Below are 14,265 nucleotides of genomic sequence, written 5' to 3'. Positions count from 1 at the left end.
TCTAGAGGCCAACTAACACACAGAAAACTAACACACAATTCTAGTGGCCGTGCAATGGCATTTAATTCTGATTTTAATTTGCATTTTCCTAATGACTAATGACATGGATCATTTTTATGTGCTAATTAGGAACTTTCATATATTCTTTGGTGAAATTTTTATTCAAATCTTTCCATCTTAAAAAAAATTGATTTTTCTGCTCAGAAAGAAATTAGGAAAACAATCACAATAGTTAAAAAAAAACACTTAGGGAAAAAAATCTAACTAAGGAAGAGAAAGACTTTTACAAGGAAATTATAAGACATTTAAAAAAGAAATTGAAAAAGATGCTAGCAGATGAAAAGACATACCATGTTCATGGATAGGCAGAATTAATATAATTTAAATGAGCATATTACTGAAAGCAATCTACAAATTCAATGCAAGAGACAACAAAATAGCAATGACATACTTCACAGAACTAGAAAAAGAAAAATCCTAAAATTGGTATCAAAGAATAAGACTTAGAATAGCCAAAGTGATCCTGAGCAAAAAGAGCAAAGCTGGAGGCACAAATTATACTACGGATCCATAGTAAAAAACAAAACAAAACAAAACAAAATAATAGTACTGGCATTAAAACAGATATGTAGACCAATGGAATAGCCAAAGGACACAGAGACAAACCCACACAGCAACAGTCATCTGATTCTTGACAAGGGTGCCAGAAACATACACTGGTGAAAAGAAGAATGAAATTAGATCCCTATTTCTCAAAAGCAGATAACTATAAACAAACATCTCTCCAAGATTTAGATGCAAATCCTTAAACCTCACTAACCTGGAATAAATCCCAATTGTTCTTGGCATATAATCATTCTTATGTGCCAAAAGGTTTGCTAATATTCTATTTAAGAATTTGTTTCTAAATTTAGGATAGATGTTTGTGGTTTTCTTTTCATGTAATGTCCTTCTTTGGTTTTGTACTGAGTGAGGAGAAATTTTACCTCCTCTTCCATTTCTTGGAGGACAGTATGTAAAGGAGGTGTTAATTCCCCTTTAGAAGTTTACTAAGCTGGAGAAGGTGGCACACACCTGTAATCCAAGTCCTCTATCACTGAGCTGTAACCCCAACCCTTTTAGTGCCCAGGCTGGTCAGGAACTTCTGATTCTCCTGCCTCAGCCTCACTAGTCACTGGGATTACAGGCATGTGCCACCATGCCTGGCCATCAAGTTTTGTTTTAGAGTATACTTTGTTTGTTTATGTATACTTGGTCAGTGTTCAATGGGCAAATGAGAAAAATGTATTCTGTTGCTGTGGGTCGTATATTTGGTATGTTAATTAGATCCTCTTGATTGACTGCACTGTTTAGATTTCCCATGTTTTTGTGATTTTCTGCCTCATAACTCTATCATAGTTACTGGGGATGAGAGTGGGGGTGGTGTTGAAGTTTTGAATGGTATTTGTAGGTTATTCTAATTTTCACTTCAGTTTTATCAGTTTTAGCTTTATCTGTGGCTTAGCTTTTAGTATGTTGTGCTTCCTGGGTGGATTGATCCTTTTATTGTTATATAATATCCCATTTTGTCTCTGGTAATTTTCTTTGCTTTGAAATCTTTGTTATTGCTACTACTGTTCTCTTTCTTTTTCTGATTAATGTGTACATGGTATATCTTTTTTACTTTTTATTTTCAGTTTACCTGTGTTTGAATTTGGAGTTTCTCACATGTAGTAGGAGATTAATACATGTAGATTATTTTTAATTCACTTTCCCTATTTTCATCTTTTGATTGATATATTTAGAACATTTGCATTCAAGGTAATCATTGTTATGCTAGCATTTTAATCTGCTATTCTATTATTTATTTTCTGTTTTCACTGGTTCTCATTAATCTTTTTCTCTTACTTATCTTTTTGCAGTTTACTTGAAAATATTCTTTAAGATTCCATTTTGACTTATTTATAGTAGTTTTGGGTTTGCTTCTTCACACAAAAAGTCACACTGGTTGCCCTGGGTGTTACACGTTATTTTTAAAATTGTATAAGTATCAACATTTGGTATTTTAAATGAAATATGGAAGCTCAATTCCATTTAAGTCCCTTTGACTTTCTCATCCTTAAATATCATTGTTTTGAATATCAGACAACATTGAAGTTTTTTTCAATCATCAAACTCCTAAAAGAGATTGTATGAACCCATATTTCTGCTCTTTTTTGTTGTTTCTTCTTCCAAGTTTTCTTCTTTTACCGTTTCCTGTTGGAAGAACTCCTATTCAACAGCATTTTAAGGATAGGTTTCCTAGTCACAAAATCTTTTGTTTTTCACTCATCTGTGAATGTTTTTATCTTTCCTTCACCCATGAAAGGTAGTTTCATCAGAAATAGAATTGTAGGTTGACGGACGTTTTCATCCAGCACTTAAGAAGTATTTGGTTTTTTTTTTTTTTAAAGAGAGAGAGAGAGAGAGAGAATTTTTTTTTAATATTTATTTTTTAGTTTTCGGCGGACACAACATCTTTGTTTGTATGTGGTGCTGAGGATCGAACCCGGGCCGCACGCATGCCAGGCGAGCGCGCTACCGCTTGAGCCACATCTCCAGCCTCACTTAAGAAGTATTTGAACATTTCCTTTTTTGTGGTTCAGTTGAAAAATCCTCTAGTGTTCCCCTGCATGTAGTACACTATTTCTTTTTGTCTGCTTAAATGAATTTTTGACTTTATTTTTCAAAAGTTTAATTATGACATGTGTTGACATGGATTTCTTTGGGTGTGTCTTGTTTGGGATTGACTTGGCTTTTTGGATCCCTATGTTGGAGACTTCCATCAAATTTGGGAAGTTTTCAGCTATTATTTCTTCAAATATTCAATCACCCCCACCCTCTTTCTCTTTACTTTCTGGGACTCAATTGACATGAATGTTGTGTATTTGTTATTGTCCACAGAGCCCAGTCTATTTTGTCTCTCTTGCTCAGCCCTCAAGCTCATGGATTCTATCCTCCATCATCTCTGCTGATGAGCCCACCTAGCAAGTTTTGAATTTGTTGTTGTATTCTTCAGTTCTATAATTTCCACTTTTTATTAATTTTTTTGAGATTTTTAATTTTTTTTCATTTGTTTCAAGAGAATTTGTAGTCGATCTGCACAGTAATTATGTTTCTTTTAAAATTCTCATCAGATAATTCCAACATCTGATTGATCAAGTGGCAGCATCAGTTGATTTCCATTTTCAATGAAGTTGATTTCTTGGTTCTTGATGTATATTCTGAACATTTTGTCTGTTATGTTAGGTGACTCTGGATCCTATTTATTATTTTGTTTTATGGGGAATCACTCTATTTTTGTTTGCATCCAGGTCTTTGCCTACTGTCCAATGGAAGTTCAATTTCCAAAGCCCTTGTAATGTTATTTTGGCTTGGTTGGTTCATTTGGTGCTGCGTGGGCCCCACTAGTCTCTGCTGGTGCTCTGTGAGGGGGCAGGAGGAATACCCATTGGCAGGGCTTTCAGATATCTGTTGGTGAGGTAGGAATGTGGGAGAGTCTTGCTACCTGGCTTTCTCTGGGCCAGGGAGGAGAGTCTTGGTTCCACAAAACAGCTTCTAGGACCAGGTTGCTAGCTGTGACAGGTTTCTTTTCCTGGTTCTACCAGTCAGCCCTACTGTCTCTGGGCAAGGAAGAAGAGCCTTGGGCCTCAGGAAACAGTTCAGCTTCCCTGATTGAGTCACCTTCTTTACCTGGGCCTCTCTTATTGGCTCCTCAGATTCACTTTAGAATCTCACCTCAGAAGAAAAGGAGTCTCTGGTCTAGGAGGGAAGGAGAGGGCATCCCATGGTTGTTTGGCAGGACTCCCAACTGGTCCCCTTGCCTGAGGTTATCAATGACTCCATTCGATTCAGGGAGAAGAATGAGCTACTGTAATTAAGGATACCAAAGTATAAAAGCAGATATTTATAAGAGACAGAATCCTCAGCCCAGTACACTTTACTTATTTATTTAGACTGTGTGGTTACAAAGAAACATTTAAAGTGATTTTGATGGATACATAATATATAAGAAAATATAAATTAGATGTAGAGGGGGAATGAGCAAGAAAAGGAGATAGGAATAAGGTTTGTGCAAAACTGCTTCTTGTGATTTTTCTACATGTACAATAAACAGCCTGAGAAAGGACTCACAGCTATAGAATCTCTGGACTATTTTGGAGTGAAAATTCAGGAGTCCTCAGGAGTGGAGATGGGAGCAGGAGGCCAAACTCCAAACATGGAAGGTCCCCCCAAGATCTACAATAGAGGGAGACAAGTTCCCATGGGAATTTCCCCTCAATACTCTGGATTTCCTGTTCCTAAAGCACTTTTAATCTCTTCTTAAAGATTCCTGAGATCTCAGTTTGAGAATGGCCCCGGTCCTTAGTACAGTAACCTACTTGAAGACTCAGGCTACTGTGTTCCTGAGGGTTTACATCCCAGCTAGGGTCCACTACGGATCAAAGATGGTACAAATTATGCAGAGAGCATAGAACAAGGCTAAAACTAGTTATCGATTCCTCAAACTCTTGTTTTTAAAATTCCTCTATTTGATTCTCAGAATCTAAGCCAAAGCTGTTGGTGGCAGACTTGCAGTGTCCCCTGCCCCCAAGTCAGCTGGGAATCTAGGTGACACTGATGACACACAGGAGCAGAGATGGAGCCACGGAAGTGGTGCCGTGCCTGGGGACTAAATGATCACACTCCTTCCACTATGGGAGCTGTCTTTCTCCTGAGGAAGAGAAGAACACAAAACAATCCAGTCAGCTGTAATCCACTGTCTGTGCAAACAACATACACGGTGCGCTGGTTCACACCCTAGTGAGTGTTGGCTGCTGGTACTGCAGATCTGAACCCGAAGAAAACTGTTGATTCTTCATGGAGTCAGTCTCCTTCCCCAGGCTTAACCTTCTCTGTTTTCCTCCTTCTTTATAGTCTCCCTCAAACAATGTTTATTTCTGAAAAGTTCTGAGTCTTATTCACTCTGCCTCCTGCTTACTGTTTTTCAAACATTTTCAAGTCTCTTGTAGACTTAAAAAAAAAAAAAGATACCCTGTTCCATTCATCAATATCACTCTCCCACTCATTCTAGAGGTAGTCTCCTCTTCCTATGTGTATCTCCTGAATCATTTCTTCCACCCTTTTCTAAAATGTTTAGCTTCATACCTTAGTATTTTTCTGGAGTTATTTTTCAAAAATCACTACCTCTTCCTGACCAAACTCTGTGGCTTTTCTTTCTTTATTTTTTTAAAATATATTTTTAGTTGTCAATGGATCTTTATTTTATTTCTTTATATGCAGAACTGAGAAATGAACCCAGTGCCTCATACATGCTAGGCCAGCGCTCTGCCACTGAGCCACAACCCCAGCTCTCAGTGGCTTTTCTTCAAAAGTTATTTCACTTGGTCTTTGAGCTTTTTCTACGTTGTTGGATGAGAGGAGGAACTATGGTTTATGTTTCTCAAGTTTCTCTAATATATTTCTCTAATTATGTATTGTAGAGATCATTTTCAAACATCTACGGTTATAATCCATGAGCATGTAAGTCTTCATCTTATTTGAAATAGGGAGATAAGGGATCTGTCCTGTAATATACTATTGTAAAGGTATCATATATGTATGACATTCGTGTTGCTGTAAAAAGCCTGTTTCCAATTTATTAGGAAAGTGAGTTTTAGGGGACATGCTTTTAAATCAAAATCTTCTGGGATGAATATTCTCTGACAGAGGAAAACAATGAAATGGGGCAAAAGGAACCTGTTAAAGGAAGACCTAGAAAGTTGAAGGAGTAGATATTTTATTTAAAGTAGATTTAAGCTATAAAAATTCTAATGTAATATTTTATTAAATCAAAAAGTCAAAGACAAAAAGAAAAAAGCTGGGATTGTCTACAGAAAATATGAGGTTAACCCAGAGAGAAAAATATGGTAGTTTTCTCTTGGTATTAGAACAGATGAGTGTGAGTCAAGTTTGGAACAACCCCAAAATTCCTTTGGAAACCCTTTCTATTAGGGTAAGAGTGAAGAGAGATATCATCAATTTTAAGGAGGCCAGAACACAGGGACCATTCAGTCTGTAATCTCTAGAGTAAAGTTTCTGCTTTTTCTACTTCAGAGAGTGTAGTTTTGGTGGACGTGATATCTTAACTGTAGTGGGGTAGGAGATCCATCTTCTCCTGGGTACTGTGCAGAGAACAGTTCTCATGTATTTCAGGTACAATGAGATTACATGCCCAATAGCCAGGTTTCTGTTTCTTAAACATTACTCTTGAAAGAGAAAGTTCCATGTAAGCCAAAAATAGTTAGTTTAATTGCTATTTCTATAAAGACTTAAAGAATTTTTAATCAATGTTTTGTTGAAGTTATGGTAATGCTGTAAGAGCTAAAGTCTGACTTAAGAAAATAGTGATACATACTATTAATTCTATAAATAAGCAAATTTCAGGTGACACATGATCAAAGATCACCATCTAGTGGCCTAACAGTACTATAATGTCTGAATTTAGCTGCAAGCTGCTAAGCTAGGAAGATAACCTTTGTGGGGAGCATCCAGACCCACCAAGGAAAGAGGGGGAGAGAAAGACTTTGACCTGAAGACTTTTGGCCCCACTAAAGGCATTCTAAATTCAAACTATAAATAACACAAACACTGGGCCCTTCAAAATAATCAATCCACCAATCCAGCTTTGTCTCTCCGCCTCTCTGGACTGTCAGATATGTTGAATGTGGTCAAGTGGTAACTCTTTGGGAAACAAATTCAAAGACACCCCAAACAATGGAACTTTTTAAAATGACCTTGGAAAAAACACTTTGCCTCTCAAAAATGACTTTATGGTTGAAAATTTGGTTGACTCGTGGTAAAATTATTGCTGTATACGTCTTGAGGATAAAGGAAGCTATGATACTTCCAGAAAATTAGGAAGAAATAACATCACTAGAAAATGTCATTTTTCCCAACCTTTCCCAATCTTTTTTCTATTTGACCAAAACCTTTTTTCTCATTGACTTTTATTGAGATAGTCAAAGGGAACTGTGAACGGCTTTTAGGGAAGTTCCCAGAGTAGAGGGATATTTTAAGAAAGTTAGTCTCTTGTGCACTCTGAAGGGTATGCCTTTCATTTGGAAGTGTGTGTTCTATTGTGACTAAAAAAAAATAAAAAACGATCCATCATACATGGTGTGCAAAGGAGCAGTCCTCTTGGGGGAGGGATCTGTCCTATAACATACTGTTCTAAGTGATCCTTTTTTCTAAGGAGGCAGTATGAATTACTGAAAAAGGCACAGGCTTGAGAGTCAGAGGGGTGTTAAACTTTGGCTTCACTCTTATTGGCTCTTTGGGCATGTTACTCTACTTCTCTGTGCCCCACATGGTTTTTGTGAGGATTAAATGAAATAGGACTTGGAAAGGATTTACTCCAGTGTTTGGAACACTTCTCTCACTTACAAGTCACATAATTTAACTTAAAGATTTAACTTAGGAGAAAGTAGAGTTCCGATCTTGGACCAAAACTTTAAAAAATTATAATTTTTCTGTTAAAATGAAAAGACATATTTAGTTACTATATCAAGAAAGTAACTATAGTTGTACCAGCTTTGATTAATTCTGCACTTTCTTTCAGGATTTAATTTTCTTAATGCTAACATGGAAGAATAGTTGTGCCATCTGCAAGTGAGGATCACTGTGCAAACACTACTCTCTTTTGCTTCTGTTATGCTAGTCAAAGGATTATGAGGGAAGTTCCCAGAGCAGAGAATAATTATCAGAAAATTGTAGTCTTGCTTGAACTCAGATTGCTGTGTGGATGCAAGGAGATGTTGCATAAGATGTCCACAGTTGTGTACCCCAGCTATTTCCATGCTTGCTGATCTTTGTCTCTCATGGACTACTTGGGGAGAATATGTCACAACTTCTATTATTTCAGAAATGCCTATTGGTCTTTATTCTTTCCTCAAAAATTGCTCTCTAGAAAGGGGGCCTGCTCCTTGGCACACACTATGTATGATGGATTTAAAAAAACAAAAACAAAAACACTTCCAAATGAAAGGTGTATCCTTCAAAGCCCACAAGAGACTACACTTTTCTGATAATATCCCTCTACTCTTTGGGAACTTCCTTAGAGCTGTCTACAGTTCCCTTTGACTAGCTCAACAGAAGCAAAAGAGAAAATGACCTTGGTTGAATGGAAAAAAAAGATTTTCATGGTAGCCTGAAAGTTGTTTCTCAGAAGTTCATTAATTTTTTTTTTTTTTTGAGTGATGGCAACAGTTAGCAGCATTAAAGGGAGACTGTCATTTGGGTGTATTAATCATATAATGATCTTTTTAAAAAAGAAGAAAGATCTATATTTGGAGACTCCAAAAGCCTGTGTCTTCCTATGTTCCCATTATAGGGTGAAGACCATCTGACACCTTGTCTGTTCACATACCCTAAAGTTTTGAGCCATATTTGGGACACCAGAATTTGTGTATCAGTTTAACGACACCTTCCAGGGGTATGTGAGAGGCCTCATCCTCACATATACATGGGCTTTGCATGCTGAATCGACAAACATCCTCAAGCCCCCTGCATGTTCTAATTTGGGGTATGAAAATAAGGGTTCTAAGCAAAGCCAGACAGCTGTGACAGGAGGCAAAACCTTGAAGAAAAAAAGGAAGGTACAGGCTTAGGGCGAAGGCCTAGGCCTGCATCCCCACCCGCAGGCTGCAAATCATTTCAGCCTCATTTCCTCACCTGTGAAACAGGAGGACCCTACTGCACCTGCCTCACAGGACCAGGTGAGCAGGAGTGATGGGGCCCAGAAGCCCTTGCAAGCTGGGAGCCTCCCCCTGCACCCCGCACTGACAGGCGGCTCACCAGCAGGAGGCGCCCGTGCCAGCTCCAGCCAGTCCTAGCTGGAGGGGTCCTCTGCCCACGCCCAACCCTCAGCAGGATGCCCCAGGCTCACCGAGCGCCTCTCCACACTCCCTTTTTTCCTGCCATTCTTGCCTGGAGTGACATCCAGCGAGCGGTAGCTGGGCGGCTTCTCCTCTGGCCAATTCGGGGACTGCGAGCGGTGGCGGCGGGTTCCCCAGCTGCGGGGCGGCCTCTCCTTCTCCTCCTCCGAGCTCCAAGAGCTGAATCCAGAGGGCGGTGGCGGGGAGCAGCTGCTGGCCCTGCGTCTCCCGCGTCTAGGGACACTCTCCCGGGGCCTGCGCCTGCTTGGCCTCTCCCAGTGGCTCCTGGGAGGCGGGTGGCTGGGCTGCCAGCGGGCTTCACTGGACGAGAAGCCATCGCTCAGGCTGTCCCTGTCTGACCAGGGCTGCGTGGGTGACCCATTCCGCCTGGAATGGTGGCGCCTTCCACTCCCTGGGTGGTCCAGCTCTCTTCTCCCCAGTGCCCAGGGTTTTGGCCCCCAGTCCTGGAGCTCCTGGTGGAAATCAGAGTAATGGTGCTGCCTTCTCCCCTCCCTCAGATCCCAGGGTCTGGAGGAAATTGGGGTGTGCCACAGCTGGTGTGAGGAGTCGCTGGTCCTCCCCAAGGAGGATGGGTCTCTGATCAGTGGGGGCAGGTGGATGATCCTGCGTTCCACAACCTCGGAACCCAGGGAGGACAGCATGCTGCAGGGATGGCCAGATCTGGCTTTGAGGTTAGTGGGCAGAGGTTGGGCTGGGTTGAGGTTCCGCAGCTCTTTTTCCAAATACTCCAGGACACCATTGGTGATAGGAGGGTGAGTGGTGGTCTGGGTCATTGGCATCTGTGGGAGGCTGGACCGTAAGGACAAATCTGAATGGAAACAAGGACAGAACATGCAGAACTACTGGCTCAAAATAAACACCTTGAAATCAGGACATCAAAAGTCACATTATTTAGCTTGATTCTACTCCTTCCCATCCTCAATCATACACACCACCCATGTTGGTCATGGAGGCCCAGATGCACCCATGGTCCTACCCTTACCCTCTGTCCTCCCCCTCCCAAGACTCTGGCAAGGTTTACCTCGCTGCAGCAGCGGGTTCATTGCATAAGATGAAACCTGGGAGCTCCTGTCCGTCCCCCAGTACAGGGGTTTTTCCAACATCTGAGGACCTAGGACCTGAGCCTGCTTCATGTAGCGGTGGCGGGCCAGGGCTGCAGGGGAAGAAGGAGAAATGCAGACCCTCAGCCAGGGAAGGCCCCACACCTACCACTTCACTTCTGTCCACCTAATATCTTGCCACGAGGCCAGCTTCTCTCCTCCAATGTCCATTCTCACCATCTTGCATGGGAGTAAGAGTTAAGGGCGTAGCAAGTCACCCATGTTTCTGGCAAGGAGCTGGGAATAAATTTCCTGTAGACAAGACTATAATCTCTGCACCCCAGGAAAGTGTACTCTTCAAACTCAACTTCCTAGCCTCAAAAATACTTCCTCATCCTGCCCCCTCCCAGACCACCTGAAGTGCATAGATATATACACAGATACTAGCTCACAATCACATCTCAGATCACAGGCAGCAAAACCAGAAGTCACAGGCCAGAAATAAAAGGTACAGATGCAAAGGTCTTAGAGGAAGCTGTAAGTCAGGGCTTGAGGGCTCCTTAGGTCTGCCAGCTAGGCAAGCTTAGGGCTGTCCATTGATGGGAGCAAAGGGAAGGGCATGACGCCCAGAGGTGTTTCTTGCAGGAACACCAGCTCTGGGTGAGAGAGTGCCATGGTGAGCGCCATGGGAGAAAGGCCCTAGCATGCAAAAACTGAAGTAGATTCAAGCAATTCTTTTCTACTCTTCTCCTCACTTTATGAAGTATTGGGGTTTCCCCTAATTAGGGGAAATCTCTAAGGGATAGAGTGGGGTTAGGAAGGGGGAAGGGAAATACCACTCCTTTTCAGGGCAAAGAAAAGAGTGTAAAAAAGCAGCACAAGGGGTCCATAGAAAAGTCACTCGAGTCCTCCACATGCAGCTGGTCTGAAGCACACAACCTACAATGAGTACAAGTTAAAAATAAAAGTATTTGTTTGTTTTGTTCACAAATTTCTATTTTGAGGTAGTGTAGCTGAGCACTGCATGACTCCTAAAGTCTCTGCCTATTCACGCATGAACACATACTTGCATGTTATGCTTGACCTATGAACCATGACAGATCCCGTAGCCTGGTACTCTCAACACCCGCTCAATTCACCAGACCTTGTGACCACCCGGAGAATAGCACGGCTCTGCCTGAGCCTTCCTCACAGAACAGCAGGAGGGAGCAGAAGGCAGGCACTCTAGACCCGGCTACACAGAGTAGGAGGTCTGCTGAGGCCAGTGGCCAAGGGGCCATCTGGAGGGCCACCTGGAGGCTCCAGTGAGAAGCAAACTTCCAACAACAGGAAGTGGTGGCAGCAGAGCCCCCACAAGTGTCTGCAGCTCCAGCCCTGATGGTGAGTCACGGCCCAGCCTGAAGGAAATAGGATGCAAACTTAAAGTAGCTCATTCAGCTGCCACGCCTTTATGCCAACTGACAGCCCTCCACCCTGGCAGAGGAGAAGTCCACAAAGTAAGCACTTTGCCTCTTGCTAACAGGTGCCTTCCCCCTGGCTCCCTCTACTGGCCACCATGGACAAGCACAATGCTTTTTGCTCACCACACCTGGCCATTTTACATAAACTAGCTAATCCTCTGAGAAATCTCTTAATGTGGGACTCAGATAAGGAAGTTGGGCTGGGAGAGGAGGCCTTCCCAGTCCAAGGTCCCACAGTGACCAGCAGAATCAGGGTGTGAACCTGTGACTCTCGGATGCTCAAGCCTATTTATTGCTGTACCACAGTGTCCCTAGGCTCTTTTATTTTCTGTGATGAAACCAATAAACCTTCCCCAGGAGAACCTCTTCAGTTTACATCTCTTTAACTCAACTCCATAACTTTAAAGACGTAGTTCAACTAGCTTCTGCCCCTAAGGCCTGGGGACATCTGATTGATTCCATTGGGAACAGCCCTTCCTACCGCCACTGCTTTAACTGAATCCTGGCTTCTTTCAGATGTTCCGGCATTTGGCAACTTCCTTGGGTCCCACTCCTGGAGACTTTCCTTCAGTTAGTCTAACAGAAGGCAAGAAAGCATGTGTTTTCAACAAACACATGCTGGGAGTCACCTTAGAGGTGACTGCTGAGGATCCTCAACTACACTTGGAGAGAAGGACCCTCAGGGTAGGTTTCCTTAAATATAGGCTTTGAGGGTCTCATGGACTTCAATTTGCCTCTGAGCATGTACCAACTGTGGGACTTTGAGTGAGTTTCCAGTCTCTGTGCTCATTCTCTTCATCTGTGAGCTGGAGGTGATAATCGTTCACAAGGTTGTTGAGGTTAAATGAGGCAATACACATCAAATGCATAACACAGAAGACAGATGGTCAATAGACAGGGGCTCTCATTGTTATAATAAATTGTTATAATAAACTGCTTCTTTTGAGGGGGAGGTGCTGGGGATTGAACTCAGGAGCACTCGACCCCTGAACCATATCCCCAGCCCTGTTTTGTATTTTATTTAGAGACAGGGTCTCTCTGAGTTGCTTAGCGCCTTGCTTTTTCTGAGGCTGGCTTTGGACTCATGATCCTTCTGCCTCAGCCTCCTGAGCTGCTGGGATTACAGGTGTGCGCCTCCACACCTGGCGATAAACTGCTTCTTTTGCCATAGAACTCACAGGAGACTAAACCACCAAAGGCATATTAATCTTTATCTCTGAGGAAAAGCTAAGTTGTACTCTTTTCCCTTTTTTTTTTCCCCCTCTTCCTTTCTTTTTTTCTTTCTTTAAAAAATCTCAGTTCTCAGTACTGGGGATTAAACCCAGGGCATTCTGCCATTGAGCTACATCCCCAGTCCTTTTTATTTTGAGACAGAGTCTTATTGCTAAATGGCCCAGGCTGGCCTTGAACTTGCAATCCTCCTGCCTCAGTCTCCCATGTAGCTGGAATAACAGCCTGAACCACCACGCCAGGCTCAGGGCACATTCTTTAAGACATCCCCTGTGTAGCAGAAGTGACACTCAACACCTCACCCTCCTACAGAGACCAGCAAGTTCCCTCCCCTCCAGCAGGTGTCCTCTGTATGCATCACCAAGTTGCGCCCTTGAGGCCCCTAACTCCACTTTCCCTGTAAACTGATTACCAGTCCTTACCATCCCCTTTCTTTGTCTTCTTTTTAATCTTGGTGACTCAGTCCTTTTCTTTTTTCCAAACTACCAGTCTCCCCTAATTTGACCAGCCAGTCTTCTCAGTGACATTCTCAAGAGCTTCCTGGAATCCCTAGGCCCCCTGAACTCTTGTCATTTTAGCCTTGGGGAACCACCAGCCATGCTCCTTGTACCCAATCCGGCCACTGCCTCAGATGGCCCTCCCCCCAACTGGGTTTTCCTAGGTTATCTGTCTACCTCGCAAGCATTCCCTCCTCTCCAGCAGCACCCTCAACATTCCCCACTGCTCAGGGCTTCCCCTCCCCCATGAACTTTCAGCTGGTGACATCATGGCTGTTGAGGACAAGGAACTAGCCCTGCACTGGGGTGTGCCTGGAGGTTCTCTGCGGAACAGGGCTAGTAACCGACCTAGGGACTGAGAAGCTGTTTCTCCAGTTCTCATGGAAAAAATAAAATAAATAAATGACTCAATTTCAAGAACTTCCATCTGTGAGTCCTACTGAGGGTTGTTTACCATGCTCAGTGGATAATCATAGGCTATTAAAATTGGGTGTCACTTTCATTGTTCTCCTCTCTACTTTTACCTCTCACAGGAAGGTGGCTCACATTTGGGGAAGCCAGGCTGTGGTTAGAGAAGTTCCAGGACACGGGCATCCTTCCCAAAGTCCCTTCTGTGTGTAGTGCTTTGACTTGGGGAAATCAAGACAGGCTGACACGAGCTGGGTCCGCTTCCTCCCTCATACCGAGTCAGCCTCGACATTTAATGACTTCCTCTGCCTCTTCAGAGGTCAGGATGCCTCCCTCCCTTCCCTTTCTAAGGCGAGTTCTTTCCCTATAGGCCTGCCACCACTCCCCGCCCCCACCCCTGCTACCCTAGCGCCATCACCCTCAGTGATCTCTCCCTTCCTTGCTGTTGGTCTTGGTTCTTTACTTACAAACATGCTTAGAGTTACCTTAGTCTACACCTGCTTCCCCCATCAGAGAGCCTTCGTGAACAATTCCTTCCCCTCCACGCAATTCTACTCTTGTCATCAAAGTTCTCAGGACAGTGTGCCCTAGTGACGTACTCTGGAAGTGACCTCATCTGCTCAAGCCCAGGGATCTTTATTTGTGGCCTGCATTTCTTCCTTTTACCAGTCCTTTT

The 14,265-nt window shown here is 42.9% G+C and overlaps 1 protein-coding gene across 3 annotated transcripts in view; it reads right to left on the bottom strand.

Moving 5' to 3' along the window:
• Positions 1 to 3,952: 3,952 nt before the first annotated feature.
• Ildr1 (immunoglobulin like domain containing receptor 1) overlaps positions 3,953 to 14,265 on the bottom strand; it is a 32,994-nt gene continuing 22,681 nt past the window's right edge. The window contains exons 6-8 of one of the 3 annotated variants that reach the window (XM_015486726.2): positions 9,976 to 10,107; positions 8,945 to 9,762; positions 3,953 to 4,732 (exon numbers count right to left, since the gene is read on the bottom strand). In XM_015486726.2, coding sequence (XP_015342212.2) covers positions 4,691 to 4,732; positions 8,945 to 9,762; positions 9,976 to 10,107 — 992 coding nt within the window. In that variant the 3' untranslated portion in view covers positions 3,953 to 4,690. The remainder of the gene's footprint in view (positions 4,733 to 8,944; positions 9,763 to 9,975; positions 10,108 to 14,265) is intronic. The other 2 variants (XM_048793957.1, XM_048793958.1) reach the window with 2 other exon arrangements.

The sequence above is a fragment of the Marmota marmota genome, unplaced genomic scaffold, assembly GCF_001458135.2.
Source record: "Marmota marmota marmota unplaced genomic scaffold, marMar, whole genome shotgun sequence".
NCBI classification, from domain to species: Eukaryota; Metazoa; Chordata; class Mammalia; order Rodentia; family Sciuridae; genus Marmota; species Marmota marmota.
Note: the sequence above shows the minus strand (reverse complement) of the source record. Positions and strands in the feature narration are given on the sequence as shown.